This window comes from Ziziphus jujuba, chromosome 7 (genome assembly GCF_031755915.1).
Source record: "Ziziphus jujuba cultivar Dongzao chromosome 7, ASM3175591v1".
Taxonomy (NCBI): domain Eukaryota; kingdom Viridiplantae; phylum Streptophyta; class Magnoliopsida; order Rosales; family Rhamnaceae; genus Ziziphus; species Ziziphus jujuba.
Genome location: NC_083385.1, coordinates 15,444,884 through 15,463,251, shown reverse-complemented (window position 1 = coordinate 15,463,251; position 18,368 = coordinate 15,444,884). Strand labels below are relative to the sequence as shown.

General features: G+C 31.5%; 1 protein-coding gene across 1 annotated transcript; it reads right to left on the bottom strand.

Annotated features, from left to right (window-relative positions):
- Nucleotides 1-11,587: 11,587 nt before the first annotated feature.
- On the bottom strand, nucleotides 11,588-13,469 carry LOC107425044 (UDP-glycosyltransferase 91A1-like). The gene has a single exon (XM_016034978.4). The coding sequence runs from the start codon at nucleotides 13,230-13,232 to the stop codon at nucleotides 11,811-11,813; it is 1,422 nt and encodes a 473-aa protein (XP_015890464.2). The 5' UTR covers nucleotides 13,233-13,469; the 3' UTR covers nucleotides 11,588-11,810.
- Between the last annotated feature and the right edge of the window lie 4,899 nt (nucleotides 13,470-18,368).

Genomic DNA, 18,368 nt, shown 5'->3' with positions numbered 1-18,368 from the left:
ATGAGCTTGATTGATTTGATATTTTAAATCCATTTTACTGCCATTGGCAGAATTTAATTTTTCTTTTGTTTTGATATAATAGATACTGGGTATAAGACCTTCTTGGACACAGTTTAAATCTGCACCTGAGTCTAAAAGGGCATTTGTGGTTAATTGGAAGTCTTGAATGATTATTGTGATTTTAATGTGCCATTTTCTAGGTGTAGGTTGTGGGTATAAGAGTTGATTAGATTCAGGATGAATTTTTAATTCTTTTATTTCATTTTTGATTGTTTTGGATTCGGATTGTAAATCTTGAATGGTTATGGGAATTAAATCTTGGGTTGGTTTGTTGTTAGGTTCTGAAGGAGGTGGTTGGTTTGATTTTTTACAGAGTGGTGGAGGACTAGGATCATGAAAAGGAAGTTCAGCGAAATATTTTAAAGTTTGATTTGAATATTGATTAGGACATCTATGTTTAAGGTGACCAAATTGTTTACATTTAAGACACTTATTTTTCTGCATTTTCAATGCTCTAATGTCTCCAGTATCTTTACTAGAGGATGGTCTTTGATTTTCTTGGGATGGTTTATCTAGGGTATTTAGGCTAGGATGATTAAAAGATGATTCTATAGTAGAAACAGGAGAAGGTGTGATTGTATTTTTGTAGCTTGACTCAACTGTTGATTGTTTTATTGGTGTGTTTACTTTTGATTGTTTTATTGGTGTATTTTTTATAATGTTAAATTTATTTAAAGGGTGATAATGATATTTTTCTAAATATTCAAAAAACAATATATCTTTTTTAAGTGTGATCATTGTCTGTTTCCAACTAGCTAAGATTTGAGCTTTTTGTTCTTTATTATACGTTTCATGGTACTTGATTAATTTATCTAAATTTTTTATAGTTTTGACTTCTTTGTTTAATTTATTCCAACTAGGTTTGAATGGTGTACTTAATGTATTTAATTGGTGATCTAAAAAATCTGAAGCTGTGGGTGATTGTATTGATTCTTCATCACTGTAACGAGGTTGACTAACCTGTCTAGTGTGGTGAATTGATTTTAATTTCAGATTATCTAATCTTAATTTGTGTAATTGTTGTTCTAATTCTTGAATTTTGATTCTTTGTAATTCTTTTTCTATTTCTTTATCTCTTTGTGATATAGTATCAGAAGAGATTGATTCTATGATTGGTTTACTAAGGGATTTTCTGGAAGAAGTTTCACCTATGTGTTGATTAGATCTTGATTTTCTATCAAAAGTGATTCTAACTGATCCATCGTCAGACTGTGAGATAGATTCAGTATTGGTTAAAATATTTTGAATAGGGGTTGGACTTTGGACATCTGTTAATACCCAATCAGAGGGTAAATCAACTTCTGACCATTTGATTAATCTAGGAATTTGAATATTTAAGTCTTGATTTTGACTCTGGATTAACATAGTATGACCTTTAGCATTATGTTGTTTTGCTCTAAAGTTCATATTAGTTCCTGAGACTTTATAATGTATTCTGTAAATTAAAGCTAAGGGTTGACGACCTTCGTCGAAGTTATAACCCGAAGTTTTTTAATTAAGTGTTAATACTTTTAATATGCATGGATCTGTTAAACTGACTGGAAAATTGGGATAACAGTCAAAATGAATAGGACCATTACATAAACTAGTTTCTATTACTCCAAAAACACTTTGATTAAATTCTTTAAAACTTGCATCTCTAAGACACAAGAGAATGGATGAATTAGTTCCTAATTTAGTAAGGGGTTTTATCCCTATTTGGACTAATCCTATGTGCATAAACTTATGACCATCTCTTAAATGTTGATTAATGTTTGATTTATTGATTAGTTGGCAGGTTTCATTTGATTTGTTAATAGTATAAACTTGTTCGACAGTTTTAATGTGTGATTCAGATTTGAATGAAGATAAAGACCATGATTTATGATAATAAATATTATTAGGGGAAACTGAGGGTATATTCCAATCAGAATTGACAGACTCACTAGTTGATGGATAACTAATATGTTCTTCATTTACTATGTCTGGTATTTGACTACCACTAAGTGATGGCAACCTAGAGCTAGTACTTAATCTAGAACTCGAAGAAGAATTAGACCTAAATAATCTTTCCATTTTCAAAATTTTTAAATTTAAATCTTTATAAATAAATCTATTCTTTACCTTAATCTAATCTTTTTAGTTTACCCTTCTATTCAACTATCTGTTTTTCACTAACCTTTCACTTTACCCTTCTATCCTTCTTCCTAGACCTCTCACGCCGCTCCTCTCACGCCCTCACCTCGGGTCTTACTGTTTAGACACCACGGACTTACTGTTCAGCTTTCGGTCTCTGGATAGCACTCTGATAAAGCAATTGGCTAACTACGAACAAACAAAGATAGCAAAATAGCAAACTAAAAGGTAGACAAGACTCAGAATAAATCTATGGTATAAAGGTTTAAGAATTAAAAATATGGAAATGAAGCAATTATATAGATATAGCACTCTACGGGTGCTAAAAGAAGAAGCAAGCACATAGATTGGAACACTTATGGCTCTGATACCATTGCTAACCCAGGCTCAACCCGCATCAAGATATTGTCCATCATGGATGGGTGCGTCAATCCCAATATCCCACATCGGTTGGAAAGGATAAGGTGTGACTCCTTATAAGTGTGAAGCTACATTTCTCTTCAAGATGCGTTTTGAGTATAAAACCTTGAGGCCCGACGGACTAGGCCAAAGAGGACAATATCTTGATGCGGGTTGAGCCTGGGCTAGCAATGGTATCAGAGCCTAACCCGGATCGATGTGCCAGGACGGACTCTGGTCCCCGGGAGGGGAAAGGATGGGTGCGTCAATCCCAATATCCCACATCGGTTGGATAGGATAAGGTATGACTCCTTATAAGTGTGAAGCTACCTTTCCCTTCAAGACGCGTTTTGAGTATAAAACCTTGAGGCCCGACGGTCTGGGCCAAAGAGGACAATATCTTGATATGGGTTGAGCCTGGGCTAGCAATGAGGGATATAGGTGCTATATCCCACATCGATTGTAAAGGGCAGTAAGTAGCGTCTTATAAGCGTGTGCCTCCCTTTACTTCCAAGACGCGTTTTGACTATAAAACCTTGAGGCCCAGGTGCTGGGCTAAAGAGAACAATATCTTGGACTGGGCTTAGTCAAAAATATTTTTTTTTTTTGAATAATGATCAAATTTCAAAACCACTATAATATATTTTACTTGCTATTTATTTTTTCTTCCCATTGCCTTAACTACTCAGTTGAATATATTTAAAACTTCTTCTCATCTCAACGGTCATAAATTTATTGCACATGGGTCTATATATATTCATGCTCGTAATTCTTTTTTCCCCTTAAAAACATGGATTTTCATACTGATAGCTATGGAAATCTACATCTTAATTCCAATGAGACCCCCCAATTTTCAACCCAACCTTCCAACTCTGATGATCAATATTCTTTGTTCAATACTCAAAATTTTCAAGTGTGTACTCCATCAAAATCCAATTCTAAAAAATCACGAGGTGGTAACTTTGCAATGGAAGAAGATCTTCTCATTGTTTCAGCATGGCTCAAAGTCAGTTTGGATGCAATACGAGGAAATGAATAGAAACACAAGTCTTATTGGTCATGGGTGTGGGAATATTTTCACAAGCACAAGACTTTTGCTTCAGAGCATACACAAATTTCTTTGATTAACTGTTGGTCAACAATTCAGTTGGTTACAAATAAATTTTGTGGATGTTATGCCCAGATAGAATCTAGACATCAAAGTGGTGTCAATGAACAAGATAAGGTATTTATGATTTACATATAAAAAATATTTATTATTATTTTGTTGTATATATATTACTTGAGTTCTTTTTTTAATTTTTCATATTGCTAATGCAAAACTACTTTACCAAGAGTTGAATAAAGGTAAATCTCCATTCCAGTTTGAACATTGTTGGAACATATTGAGATACCAACCAAAATGGTTGGAGGATTGCCAAAAGTAAAAACCAATGAAAAATAAATCCAAAAGCTCTTCCCCTGTTGCCCCCTCTTGTCCAACTCCAAAGACTACTCATATGAATCATGAAGATGATGACATCCTAAATCCTAGCTATGTGAATATAGATAAACCACCGGGAAGGAAACCTGAAAAAGAAAGAAAAAAAAGGAATAGCAGAGACTTTGGAAATGATTCTTCAAGTTCATACATAAATATCGTACAAGATATAAGGGAAGAGAAGAAACAATGCAATGAGAAGAAGTTAGAAATATTTGAAAAAATATATAACCAAGAACAAGAGAGGCTTGTTTATGAGCAAGAAAAGCTTAAATTGGAACAAATGAAGAAAAGATGAAAGGATAATGATGATGAATACAAGTGGAATGTCTAAAATGCAAGCAGATTTTTTTCTACGTTGTCAAAGTGAAATCATTGCAAGAAGATCTAAAAATAATCCTTGACTTTGTTTTTCTTAAGCAATTGTTAGTTAAAAGTTACATGTTATGAGTCCCATGTAGTTTTCATATTTTACATGTAACTGTAATTGACAATTGTTTAATCATTTTTTTTTAATTTTTATTTGTACTTCGTATGAATGTTATTGTGTATCATTTTATGCTAAATGTTGTTCTCTATATTAATATTGCAATGCATTAATCTATTTGTGCTATATATGTTTTCCAGATTCTATTTTATTTTTTTTTAATTGACTCAATTGGAAATGGAAGTGACAGAGCAATATAAGACAGCACAAAATAGATGACAGTCAATGAAATTAGTAGTGAAATATATGACAATGAAATTTGCAATAACATACATACTTTGGTGTTGCTGGTATGCAATTACTGTATACTGTGACTGCAGATGATGCTGTTGACTGTGACAAGAGCAGTGATGACCAAGCCTGTGAGGGCGGTTTGATGGACGAGTGAGGATGGGTTTGAATTTCAGTTTTATTCGAGCAGTGTGTTCACAGGTAGCTGTGGAACAGAACTAGACCATGGTGTTGCAGATGTTGGATATGGGACGAGTGAGGATTGAGCCAAGTATTGGCTGGTGAAAAACTCATGGGGAACACAATGGGGTGAAGAAGGATACATAAGGATGCAAAGGGATGTTAAAGCAAAGGGAGACCTCTGTGGCATTGCTATGCAAGCTTCTTACCCAACTGCATGATTTATATAATATAATATAATCAAATATATATTACAACTGTATTCATTATATAGAATTTTAAATATTTACTAGATATATATAATGCAAGAACCATGTAATATAATGTGTCTGAACTTGCTGATATAATGCTCAAACAGAACCACTGTAAAACCAGTCATTCTCATGATCTAAATGAAGAAAACTTATTTTATTGGTTGAGTCCTCCCAATTATTAGTATAATTCAGATAAAGTTTGCATCAAAAAAATGTTCGGTTATAAGTAATTATATATGCGACTAATATCTCCTAGCTGACAATTCATAATCTAAACTAAAGCTCCAAACCTGAGTTGATAGGTCCACATCCGAGTTGAATGATCACTCATATTATTATAGAGCAGAATAAAAAATATTAATAAATGCCCAAATTTGACATGCATATCACTCTCATTTTCATAACTGCAAAAGTTTGATTTGTGTATTAAAGAGATTCTAGAATTGCATTGGATTCTTATCCAAAACTACTTTAGTAGTATATGGTTCTGGTTACATACGACCCATAGATTTTCACCTACAGAACACCAATTAATAACATACATGCTTCCACTTTGATTGTTTTTGGAAGACATGTCTTTAGATGGAAAGCCATCTTTTTCTTGTAGTCTTGTATAAGTGCAAACTTTTCTTGTAGCCTTGTATAGTGCAAACTTTTTTTGTAGCCTTGTATAAGTGCAAACTTACTTAATGGTTTTTGTTTTTGCTTACGAGATGGTCATATAATGGTCATTCCACGGTTAATCTTCCACCGAGAGAAAGTTTAGCAAAAGGAGGGAGAAGGTTAAGAACCACCATCAATACTTGAAGAAGAATAAGAATAGAGCAAAAATGGAATTTTGTCCATTTAATAGTGGAATTGACGATGAGGAGAAAGATCTCCTCGACCAACGGAAAAGCAGGTGAAGATGGAAGATGGAGATGTGTGAAGTAGAAGAGAAAAGTGAGTCTACAATGACTAAGAATATTATGGAAATTTAAACTTTATGAAACTGTATAAAATATTTTCTGCAATTCATCTGGCATTTCTCTTACAATATTATGATTCCTTCTAATGATATTCAATTTACATTGATTTTATATATTAAATTTTTTACTCTTTAGTATAAATAAAAAAGAAAATACCAATAAACTAAAATTAACAAATATTTTTATTTTTATTGCAAAAACCAAAACAACTAACATTTACTTTTCATTTGTGAATAATAAGTATTTACATAAAGCAAATTACTGAAAATATTAGAAAAATAATATCTTAAAGTAAAATATTTTATATGATACTTGAAAAATCAAATATTATAAATATTAGTGTAATAAAATAGAATGTATGTATCAATTACTGAAATAAGTTATGTTTTATTATTTTTTATTCAACATTATTTAATCGGTATCTTCTTTTAATTGAGCTAAAAAAATTACATTACCTTATTAATTTATTGCACCTAGCATTCCTCATCTCTGAAAATGTGGAAAACTTTGCAAGTGAATTATGATTTTTTATTTTTTTTTTTATGTGCTTCATGTATTTAAGTTTGAAAACAAAGTTTCTATGTTTGGTTGTAGAATATGGGCCTCCATTACAGCAATTACTGATGAACTTATGGATTTTTCTACTTGCATTGATCTCTGTGTAAGAGAATTTGAGAGGCCTTGAAGGGTTATGTGTTAGGAGCAGAATCAGATTTCAGAGTGTACAAATCTTGCATTTTCCCAGGATATTTGTTAGGATCCGTTCAAAATTCCTCATCGAAACCCTAGACAAGCCCTAATTTCAGGAAAACCCTATCGGATCTTCCAATAGAAAATCCAGCAGAACTTCCCCTAAGAGTTGGATTTACCACAATTTTCCTGCACTGAAAACACACTTCTAAATGCACCACCTTATTCCTCCCACTTTACTACAAAATATTACCAGAAATTTACAGGATTTCAAATAAATAACAGGAAACCAATGCAGAATTAAATAAATAATCGTCCAAATAGTATACAGAGCCTTATCAAATACAATTGAATACGAAATTTAATACAATACAAGATAAAAAGAAATAGCACAAGATAGAAATGAAAGGAAAAGCCTTTTGGACTTTCGGCAATGAACCAAGACGTCGAACTCGTCCCTGGACAATCAACGTTAACTAACCTGGGCCTAAGGGAACGGAATTTAAAAATATGATATGCTAATCATCTAAGTGAGTAACCCAATCTACTATACAATAATAAAAATAAAAGGGTAAATAACTTAGTTAATTGATTAATAAGAAATAAGTAAATAAATAATAGGTAGTTAAAAATAATATTTTCCCTCAAAAGCCTCACAATTCACTCAGTTGGAAAAGTTTCATTTTTAAAACATTTTCGTAAAACCCAATATTTTATGCCCCAAAAATCTAGAAAATTATTTAATTAATAATATGCAAATAAAAGACAATAAATTAATAATCCAAAAATCTTAAGATTAATGACAAATATTAAATTGGAAATAAAATATTGTAAACAATTAATACGAAAACACAATAAAATTTACATTAACAAAAATGATCCATGAGATATTTAAATAAATAAATAAAACCAAATAATTAACAATAGAACTCAATTTAGAATACCAAAACAATTTAATTTATAAAACACTATTAAAAAACATTTTGATTTAAATAAAATTCTAAAATATTGTATGATTAAAATCACGTCGTAAAAATCATTTGATACACACACTATATACCAGTGGCGCCAACGCTACCCAGTGTCCCAAACACCGCCAGACAGGAGGTTAAAGAGAAAAACTGGCATACGGTCACGTGGCGTCCCACCGCGCCGCTGCAAACAGGCATCCCGGCCATGGAGGGGTGGCCTACCGTCATCCGATGGCAACCACAGGACAACCCCATAATCACTTGTACGCTACTCACACCCACCTGCACATTCACCACATCCACCTGCACACTAATTATATCCATGTATAAAGAACACCAGTACGTGCATGGTGCATCTAAAAATCATAAAATCAATATATTTTTTCAAACCTCAAAATCTCATAAATACCACCAAGTTTATTCCATCCAATTAAACCCGTAAATTTTCCACAATTCCTTTATAAATCATCGTCATAAATCCATCGCACAAATTCCATTAATTTCAAATCCATCAATGAAATTAACAATAATCTAAAATAAATATTCCTTCAATTCCTCAAAATTCAAAATATAATTAAATCACATAAAAATTCCAAAATCCATAAATCCATATAAATGCATATTCATTGCTTGAAATAAACTCACAATAATTTCAACAATAAATCAAAATGTTAAAATCATAATTTCTTTAAATATCAAATTTTCATAAAATCTAAATTTTCATAATTTGTCAAAAATTATATACTTCAAATTATTCAAATATTGGCATCAACATCTAGTTCACATTTTATCACATAATCAGCATAGAATAAAAACATTCAAATATTAGAATATTCCAAAATATAATTAATTTAACACTCAAAAATAATTTTGAAGGTGGGTCACTCATCTCGAGCACGCAATCCAACCAAGATTCTCCATAGGATCAATTCTACGACTCACACGTACTCCTAAAATAACAATATTGCACAGGATCAAATAATTAATATTTTATTCGGATAAATAATACCCGATACCCGGGGGCTAACACAAACGGTGTCCAAAATTCACGAATAAGGTATCAACGGAAAGCTAAGGGGACGAGGAATAAGTTACCGATCTCCATTGGACTCAACTCGACCAGAGGTGGCCGGAAAGTGGACGGAAGTTTTCGGCCGATCTTCAACTTGTCGTGCCGATGGACCTCAAAATCAAGCTCAGGAGGTCCAAAATAAGGGGAATAGGGTATGAAATTGGACTAGCTTGGTCGAAAAACAACGAAATCGCCAGAAAAACAAAATGAGCTGCTGCCGGCTTCAGCCGCCAATCTGGGTGCATCACCGGTTGGCCGGCCGCCAAACTTGGCAGCTGAGCTCGCTAACAGCTGGGATTCACCGGTGGCTGGCCCGTGTAGCCATCCGATGGCCGAAAAAGATGCAGCAAGGAGAGAGAGAGATTGACGGGAAGGAGAAATGAAGAGAGAAGGAGAAGAAGGAAGAAGAAGAAGAAAGGAAAAAGAAGCCCATGGGGCATTTTCCCACGTGGGGAAAAGGAAAAAAAAAGAAAAAAAAAGAAAATGAAAATAAATATATATATATAATAATATTAAAATAATACAGTATAAAAAAAATTTACAGATCCATAACTTGTAAACCACATATCCGTTTTGGGCGTGCCACTAGTCTATAAACTCGTATCAACAAGTACTTCACAACCGTGAAAGAGTCAAAACTTAATTTTGCATGAACAAAAAGTCAACTCTGACACCCCTTGGACAGTTCATATCTCAATTCGTTTTGCCCATAACTTTCAAACGGTAGCTCCGTTTTCAATGTGCTACTAGTCTATGGACTCGGATTGATGCATACTTTGCAACGATACCCCAGTCAAAGAGAAATTCCATCCAGATCAAAAAGTCAAATTTGACCCCTCTCGGTCAACGGTAGTCAAATCCGGTCAACCTCTATCAACGTAAAAAAAATTTCCGATGTACTTCGAGATGGGGTGTTACAATATTGGTATTGCGATTTGCAAACATTATTACTTTAACAAATTTGTCTATGGGGAGGGAAAATTACTTAGAACATCTTCGGATAAAAAAATAAAAAAAAGGAAAATAAATTGTATATCTGAATCTAAGTCCATACTTTCTGCTTATAACTATATATATATATATATATATATTGCTTTGGACTAAAATTATCCATTTATATATATTTTTTGTTGTTTGCATCTGTCTATGTGTTACTAAGAGGTGACCTATTTCAATCTTACAAGATGGCCCTTCAGTTTGATTCTGATTGTCAATATTTAAATGACACATACCTTTAGTTCTCTCTCTATTTGTCTCCTTATGCTTTGGTTTGAGTATTTAAATGGCACAAGATATGAATCCTACTATGATAGTACCACGTCTTCAATGATGATGAGATTAATAAATAGATCAACGATCATGATTCAACAATAAGTAATTTTAGAAGTTTCCCTTGTGAAGGTTTTGAGACAGCTTCTATTTGTGTAATCTGTTATGAGAATAATAAGGTTTTTCTATTCGCCAAATCAAGATGTTAAAATAATGTCGGTTTGATTTATTATTTTTATGGCACAATGCGTGCAACAAAAGAAGATAGTATCCATTGTCATGTCCATCATATTAATTAAAGAACGTAAACGTTACCTATCCATTTTAGCCAACTTTTTATTATATTTTTTTATTTTTATTTTTTCACTCAGTTTCTTTCTTGGTTTTGGACTCTATGATTTTGTTTTCACAACGGCTGACTTGCAATTCCAGTATCACACTTATATCCCTCTTTTCTTTTGTAGCCATTGACCTCCATTCTCTGTCCCCGCTTAAGGTACTGTATTTAACTATGGATGCCTCTGGTAATTTTTCTCTCACTTTCTTACACCTCTTGGTTGTTGATTTATCTAAGTTTGATTTCATTTTGATCATCTTCTTTTTCACACTCGCTTTGGACATATTTTTATGAGAAAACAAAAGTTATTGCACCAAGAGAATGGAACTCTGTCTGATGCTCCAAATGCATGGTACCGTTTGCTTGAGCTTGATCAAGATGACTTATACTATGAGATGGTAGGTACTATAAACCGAAAGTATGGAATGATAAAGATTCGTTATATTAGAAGATGGTTACGAAATCAGAGGTATTATTTATTCCTAGACACATTTAGATGGTTGTTTTGGATTTTCTTTAGATTTTCCTTCTGTTGTAGGCCCTGCTGGACCCCCTCTTGAAAGGGGGTACCCCACGCAATTATTCCAATTTTTATAATTGAATGTTGACAAAATTGAGGGAGAAAAAAAAAGGGACTAATGGTTACTTAAAACGGCTGAAAAATACTCCCAATCACTTCTAAAGAAAACACATAGAAAAGAATGAGCTGAGTAGTGGGATAAAAAATAATAATAATAAGGCAGTTAAATGGAGGAACAGGATGACATAATTGCCCCTGTTTCAGACGTTTTAGTCCAAACGTGCACGGCACTTGTCGCTAAATTTAACAACAATAAATTTGGGGGCATTGGTGCAGAAAGTAAAAGTTAAGAGGGCAACTTATCATTAAATCTAAAAAACAGGGGTAACGATGCAAATAAACTTCAAAGTAAAGGACATGGTAGATTTAAAAAATCTCTTCGAGATGCTTTGACTGTTCATGAGAAATTTTACCTTAAAATAAAAGAATACAAATAAAAATTTGTTAGACGATATTTGGATTTAACGGGAAGCACGGTAACAGAGAATGGTCAATTCACAAATAAATATTGCATTATCTTAATGGTGTACTCCTTAACATGCATATCAATATGGTGTACTTAATATTATATATGGAAAGTGATGGCCCAATCTAACGTCCCTTTCTTCTTTAGGGAAAAGCTTTAAAATAATAATAATAATAATAAAAAGAAAAAAAAGACTCAATCAAGTAACGCCAAACCATAAGCAATAATTCAAATTTGCAAACTTGTCAAGCTCAATGTTTCGCTCTCATGGCGGGTCCATTGGCTTTGAGGTAATCTAGAAGATTGTCCACATACCGGCTCTGTCTATCCCTGTCTCCAAACAATCCTTTCATTTCCACAGCTTTGTCTCTGTATATCTTCCCTTCTTGTTTCACCAACACCATCTTCAATGACTCAGCCACGCAGCCCCCACTAAACGACCCGTCGTTCTCATCCCTTGTTATGGAATACCCAATCTTCTTCTCCTCCAAAACTCTAGCATTTATTCCCTGGTCTGCAAAGAAAGTAAGCAAAACCAAAGGTCTCCCAAACATGAGCGCCTCAACCACTGTGCTCCAACCTGAATGACTCAAAACTCCTCCAACCGAGTCATGACTCAGTATCTTCATCTGAGGCGCCCAACTAGTATACACCACGCCACGTCCTCTGGTTCGTTTCTCGAACCCTTGTGGTAATTCAACCTCTTCTGTATCCGCCGAACCACGACGGGTCCTCAGCACCCAGAAAAACGGTAACTCAGACCGCTCTAGTCCTAGAGCTATCTCGGTTAGTTCGTCTTGACTCGGCTTCGCTTCGCTGCCGAATGCTACGTAAATCACCGATCCTTTGCCTTGCTTCTCAAGCCACTCTTTGATGGACCTCCATGAATTGTCTTCCTCTTCACTGTTCGCGTCGGACGGTAACGGAGGAAGCTGTCCCACCGGAAAAACCGGTTTGTTATGGATGTTTTCGAGCACTCGAAGCCATTCCGGTTCAAATTCCAAGCAGCTTCTCATCGTCACTATGTCGCTGTTTCTCAAACCTGCACCGAAACGGTACAGATCCGAGACGCCAGAATCATCACCTTGAAGATTAGCTACCATCTTCATCACCTCGTGGTACTTAAACGACACCGTGGTAGGAAATGGAACCCACTTAGGTGGGACCAGTAAGTCCTCGAGCTTCCTTGGTTCATCACCGTCGTTCATCAGAACCGAACTGGGACCTAGGAAAGCCAAGAGCGCCGCTGTCATAATGCTAAAGAAAGCGGCTTTGATCCCTAGCTCGGTTGCGATGGGACCCACCCAGTAAGGAGCGAAATCGTAGAAAACCCAATCGGGTTTGGAAACTTGGAGGAATTGAGTGACTGGGTGTTGCAGAGAATCATAAGCTTTCTTGAGGAAAGGGACCTTGCTTTCTGGTATATCAATGGTGGCCTCGGCATTTTCGGGGATGTCTTCGAGGAGTGTCAATGGAAGTTTGATAAAATCAATGGTGGAGATTAAATTTGGAGGGAGTTTGGGAAGGCGGTCGATGTTTCGTGGAGTGGAAATGAAAGAGATTCGGTGACCTTTGTGGGCAAAGAGCTTGGCTAGCTCTAGGAAGGGTATCATATGGCCAAATGCTACCCATGGAAACATTGCTATGTGAAGCTTATCGTCTTTGTCGGCCATTTTTGGATTTGAAATATTGCATTCACTGCATGTCTCCTATAGATCTTGTATATATATATATATAGATATATATATATATTTATATATTTATCTGTATGTATATAAAAATGGGACTACAAATTGGTGGGGATACTAGGTAGATAAGAGTCAGTGTCAGGTTTATGGGCACTTTTGCACATCATCCTGATAAGGCAAAATTATTGTTCTGTTTCGGTGCACTCGAAATTGTTATTTTGAACTTTACCATTTTTTGTAAAAATGTAACTAATTTGAAAAGTGGGACAGTTTTAAAGATAATTAGCATCAATAAAACTTTTTTTTGGAGTACAATAATTTGATTGGTTTAAAGAATAAAAATATTATTTGAAAGGATATCGTAAAAGATTGCAATGGCAGCAGAAATATGTTAATATTTCTACATCTTCATATACAATTTAATTATTCTTCACTACAGAAATAAATTAAAAAGTTAAAAAAGGAAACTGTACATTAATAATTTCAAATCCTAATTTATTGTTTTTTTGAAACTTGGAACTAGTCTCTTAAAAGCACACAAATTGATAAATTTTTTTTTTTTCGTACACAAAAAGAAAATGGTAAAGTTATTTTCAAGTTGTATATTATTATTATTATTATTATTTTAATCTATGCAAGAGGGAAAACGACAGATAAAGAAGATAATGAAAGAACAATGAGTGCGAACTAAATAGAACGCAATTAATGAAAAAGGTGGGACACTGGAACAAACCAACAGAAGAAAAAAACTTTATTTTATGTGTTACTAGCTTCTTTGAATTACATATGTATTGTCAATTTGAAGGGTTTTTTTTTTTTTTAAAAAAAAAGAACGTGATGTCTCAAATCTAAGAGGAATCGATGTTTCAAACTTACTATCTCATGGCATGTAAAGAAATAGAATAATATTAAATATATCAGTTAAATATATCAAGATATGTATCAAAAAATTAATGTTGAAATTTTATTGGTTAATATATTATTTAACTTAGAATACTTAAAGGATAAATATAAAATCAATTAAATATCAATACATAATTTTTAATATAAAAAATTCTTATCTCAAATCTAGGAGGATACGATGTTTCCAACTTACTTGGCATATAAAGAAATATAATAAAATTATGTATACCAATTAAATATATCAAAATGTGTATCAAAAAAATTATGTTAAAATTTTATTGGTTAATATATTATTAACCTAGTTATGGATAATTGGATTCTTAAAGGATAAATATAAAACCAACTAAATATTAACATGAAAAAATTCTTAATATATTTATTTTGTATCTCTAAATATTATTCAAATGAATAAGTTACTAATCACTTGTTGAATTATTGTTTTCCAATAATTTTACATTTGGCATATATTTTTTAATTATTATTCATTATAAAAATAAATTGAAAACAACTTTATATGTTACGAATTTCCATGTAGTATTTAATATTTTTTTTTAAAACTTGCAACTAAACTCTTTAGGAAGACACAAATTGGTAAATTTTTTGTGTTCATAAAAAAAAAAAAATGGTAAATTTATTTTGAGGTTTTACCGAGAAGAAAAGGAGAAATAACCAACAGTGAAAAGAACAACGAATGGGGTGTCAAAAGTCAGAACGAAAAACATTGCACCTAATAATAATAAAGGCGGGACACTAAAACAAATCAACAGGAAAGCTAAAATGTGCACTTCTACTTAAGGTTTAAAAAATCAATATAAAAATCAATATTTATGAAAATATTAAAAATTTAAAATATAAAATTTTTTATAAAAATATAAAAAAATATCAAATATAGATAAAAAATTATAAAAAATAATAAAAATTTATTTTAAAAAGTGAAAATTTTTATTGAAATTTTAAAATTAACTTATTTAATCTATTAATTATCAAATTAATTACAAAATTTGCTAAAATATTGAATAAATGTTATATTTTTTTTAGTAAATTGATTTATAATAAACATTAATAACCATAAATGAATTATTATTAATAAAAATATATCAAAATATATATATAGGATAAAATTATTTATTAACTAAAATATATAAAACGATTATTACAATTACATTGTAGTTCATAAATGTCATCTTAATACCACATAGAACTTCTAGATGGTTGAAAATTATTGATTTCTTTTTCATTTTGATTTTAAGATGTGAAATGTAAAAAGTAGTTATGAAAATATATATCTCCCTGATAATTTTGTATATAATTATTAATATGCCAACCATATGGATCTTGCATTATTGGTTGACAATATGCATAACTACTACTTTCTGATGGTTGATTTTGAAATGGTACCCATGAATTGCTACTTGATGACATTCCATACATATCCATTGAATAAGGATTATGAAAATTACTTCCAACGCTCATAAATCAAAAATTCACAAAAATTAAATCTTCTTCTTGTTGTGACATCTCCATTATAAATTTTTCTTTACGTATATAGTTTTTTCCAACAGCACCGAAACCTTAACCTACATCTCTACTCCCATGATCTTCATCTTATGTTGTATGTGTGTAATACTATTTACCAGTAAATGAGCTTAATCCAACTTTCGGATTTAGTAATTCCCTTTGGCTACTACTTCTTTTAACTTTTAATTCAGATATTTATTAAAGTTATCACCACTAGAGCTAGAGTGACTAATAAGAGTCTCAAATTGTGAATGTGTACCATTTGATGGAGTTGAAGCACTAGTAATTCTAGTTGGCTCTCTTTTAAGCCTTTTAAATGAATCACCACTGGTAGAATTTACTTCTTCAGCAATCACATTTTAAACACTTATTCCATCTTTTTTAGCTTGTAGCAATCTTTGGATCAGGATTCCCTTCATGATCATCTAAATGAACATCTCTAATCTATTAATACATTTGATTGCCCTCTTCATCATCATCTTCCCTTATTTTTCAAACAAACATTATTATTTTACAATTCACATGTATATGTTTCATCATCTATTTATACACATTTATAAAACAGATATTTCGGACAATAAGATTTCAAAGATTCAAAAACATAATTCACATTCTTTGTATTTTTGCTTTATCGATATTCAATAAATAAGTAGAACTTATTAATGTTATTTAATTCAATTTATTCTATTTTTCTTATATTACTAAATATCTAAAAAGTAACTAAAGGGTAAAAAAAATAATCAATGAAGTTAATTTGATAAACAATTTTACTAAATATCAATAATATTTTTTAAAAAAAATTAAAAAATTCCACAGATATTTTTGAAATTTCAGTGGAAATTTCGAAAATTTCCATAGAAATTATAGATTTTTTAACAAAATTATTAAGGATTTGATATAGATATTTTATGAAAATTTCGATGGAAATTTTGCCGAAAATTTAAAAATTTCAATGGATATTATAGAAATTCTATCCATTTTCATATCGAACTTAAATTTTATTTCGACCCCTTCAAAAAATAAAAATATCAAGGAAATATTGGATATTTTAAACCTTGGTCCTACCCCGCACTTCTTTCCATTTCCGTCAATGTTGCCAATTCTCTATCGGTTAATAAAAAAGTTTAAAAGTGAAAAAAAGAAAATCAAATTAAAAACAAAACAACAAAAACAAATATTGATTATTTAATATGAAAATTCGTCAATTTTTTTTTTTTTACTTTTTTGCTTATTTTAGCCAATTTGAAATTTTAATTAATATGAAACATTTTAAATTCCATGTTTTAATATGCAAACTGGCCAAAGTTAAAAATATAAAAACTGAAATTAATCTTCATTTTTTAGCCCAAAAAAAAAAAAATATATATATATATATATATATACACACTACTTGTCACTCGATTAAAAACCATTATTACAATTAGTTTCACATTTTCATATATGATTTTTTTTTAAAGATTTAAAAAATCAAAACTAATTCAAATGCAGTCAATTAATATTTAATTGACACAAGGCATCACTAAAGCAATACTCAATTTAGTATATTACTTTTTTAAAGATTATTATTATTATTATTATTATTATTATATGAAACAGCTGACATATGATTATTAATTGACTTAACAAACATTATTTTCCAAAGGTGTTAGCACAACCCTGATGCATTAATTAATTTAACAGTGGGTAATATGTTCATTTTTTGTTTTTGGTATATATATTTTACTTAATAATGTTCAATTTACTTATTTTAAATGTTAGTTACATTAATTAAAATTTGTAAATAATTTTTATATTATTATTACAAAGTTTGAGGAGGGGAGATTTTTATGCAAGCCAAGATTTGAACTTTATTTATTTTCAATTATTTTTAATATTAAAGTTTACGAATACAAATATCTAAAGTAACTATAAATTGAAGAGGGCAAAAAAACATAAACATCAAATTGAAAGCCATTTTTATTTTATTTTTTTTTCTTATTCTTTAAATTTATAGTTATTTTTTGAATTTTTTTTATTGAAAGCCCTTTTTTTGTGTGTGTGTGTGTGTGTGTGTGTGTGTGTGTGTGTGTGTGTGTGTGTGTGAAAACTACAAGTTGAAAAAAAAAAAAAAAAACACTGCAAGTTGAAAGAGGACCCCATTTTTCACCAAACAGCTGACAAGTGATCAGACTGGTTGGAAAATTAATTATTTACTTTTCGTTGTAGAACCGAATAATAAAGAATATATAATTAATTAATTCAGCAAGAATTCAGGCCAACAGATTCAGAGAAAGAAGGGAGTGCAAATTGATGGGATTGAGGAATTTCTATGAGATTTTGAGTGATTTCAAGTGGGTAGAAATTTAGGAAGAAGACAGAGTTGGTGGTTAAATTAAACGGTGCGTTTTATTGAGAGGGAGTGTGGTAAACGAAATTTTTTAACGCAACGGATTTCCATTACTTTTTTCCGTAAGGCCGCACTCTGTATGCACGTGCCTGGCGTGTTTTATAGCATTATTATTGAGTACCAAGTACCAATATACATATATACAGCACCGATAGGAAAGCAATGAAAAAGGGATCGAATCAATTCATTAATTGTAAATGAAATAAGTGTCACAATAACAATGGATCCTATTAATAATTATATCTAAGGTAATAAATAATATAATTCATCATTAAATTATTTATAAAATTTATTTTACGAATGAAGTAATAATA

Excerpts from the sequence above, each read along its gene's own strand:
- LOC107425044 (XM_016034978.4), bottom strand. The coding sequence starts at position 13,232 with ATGGCCGACAAAGACGATAAGCTTCACATAGCAATGTTTCCATGGGTA.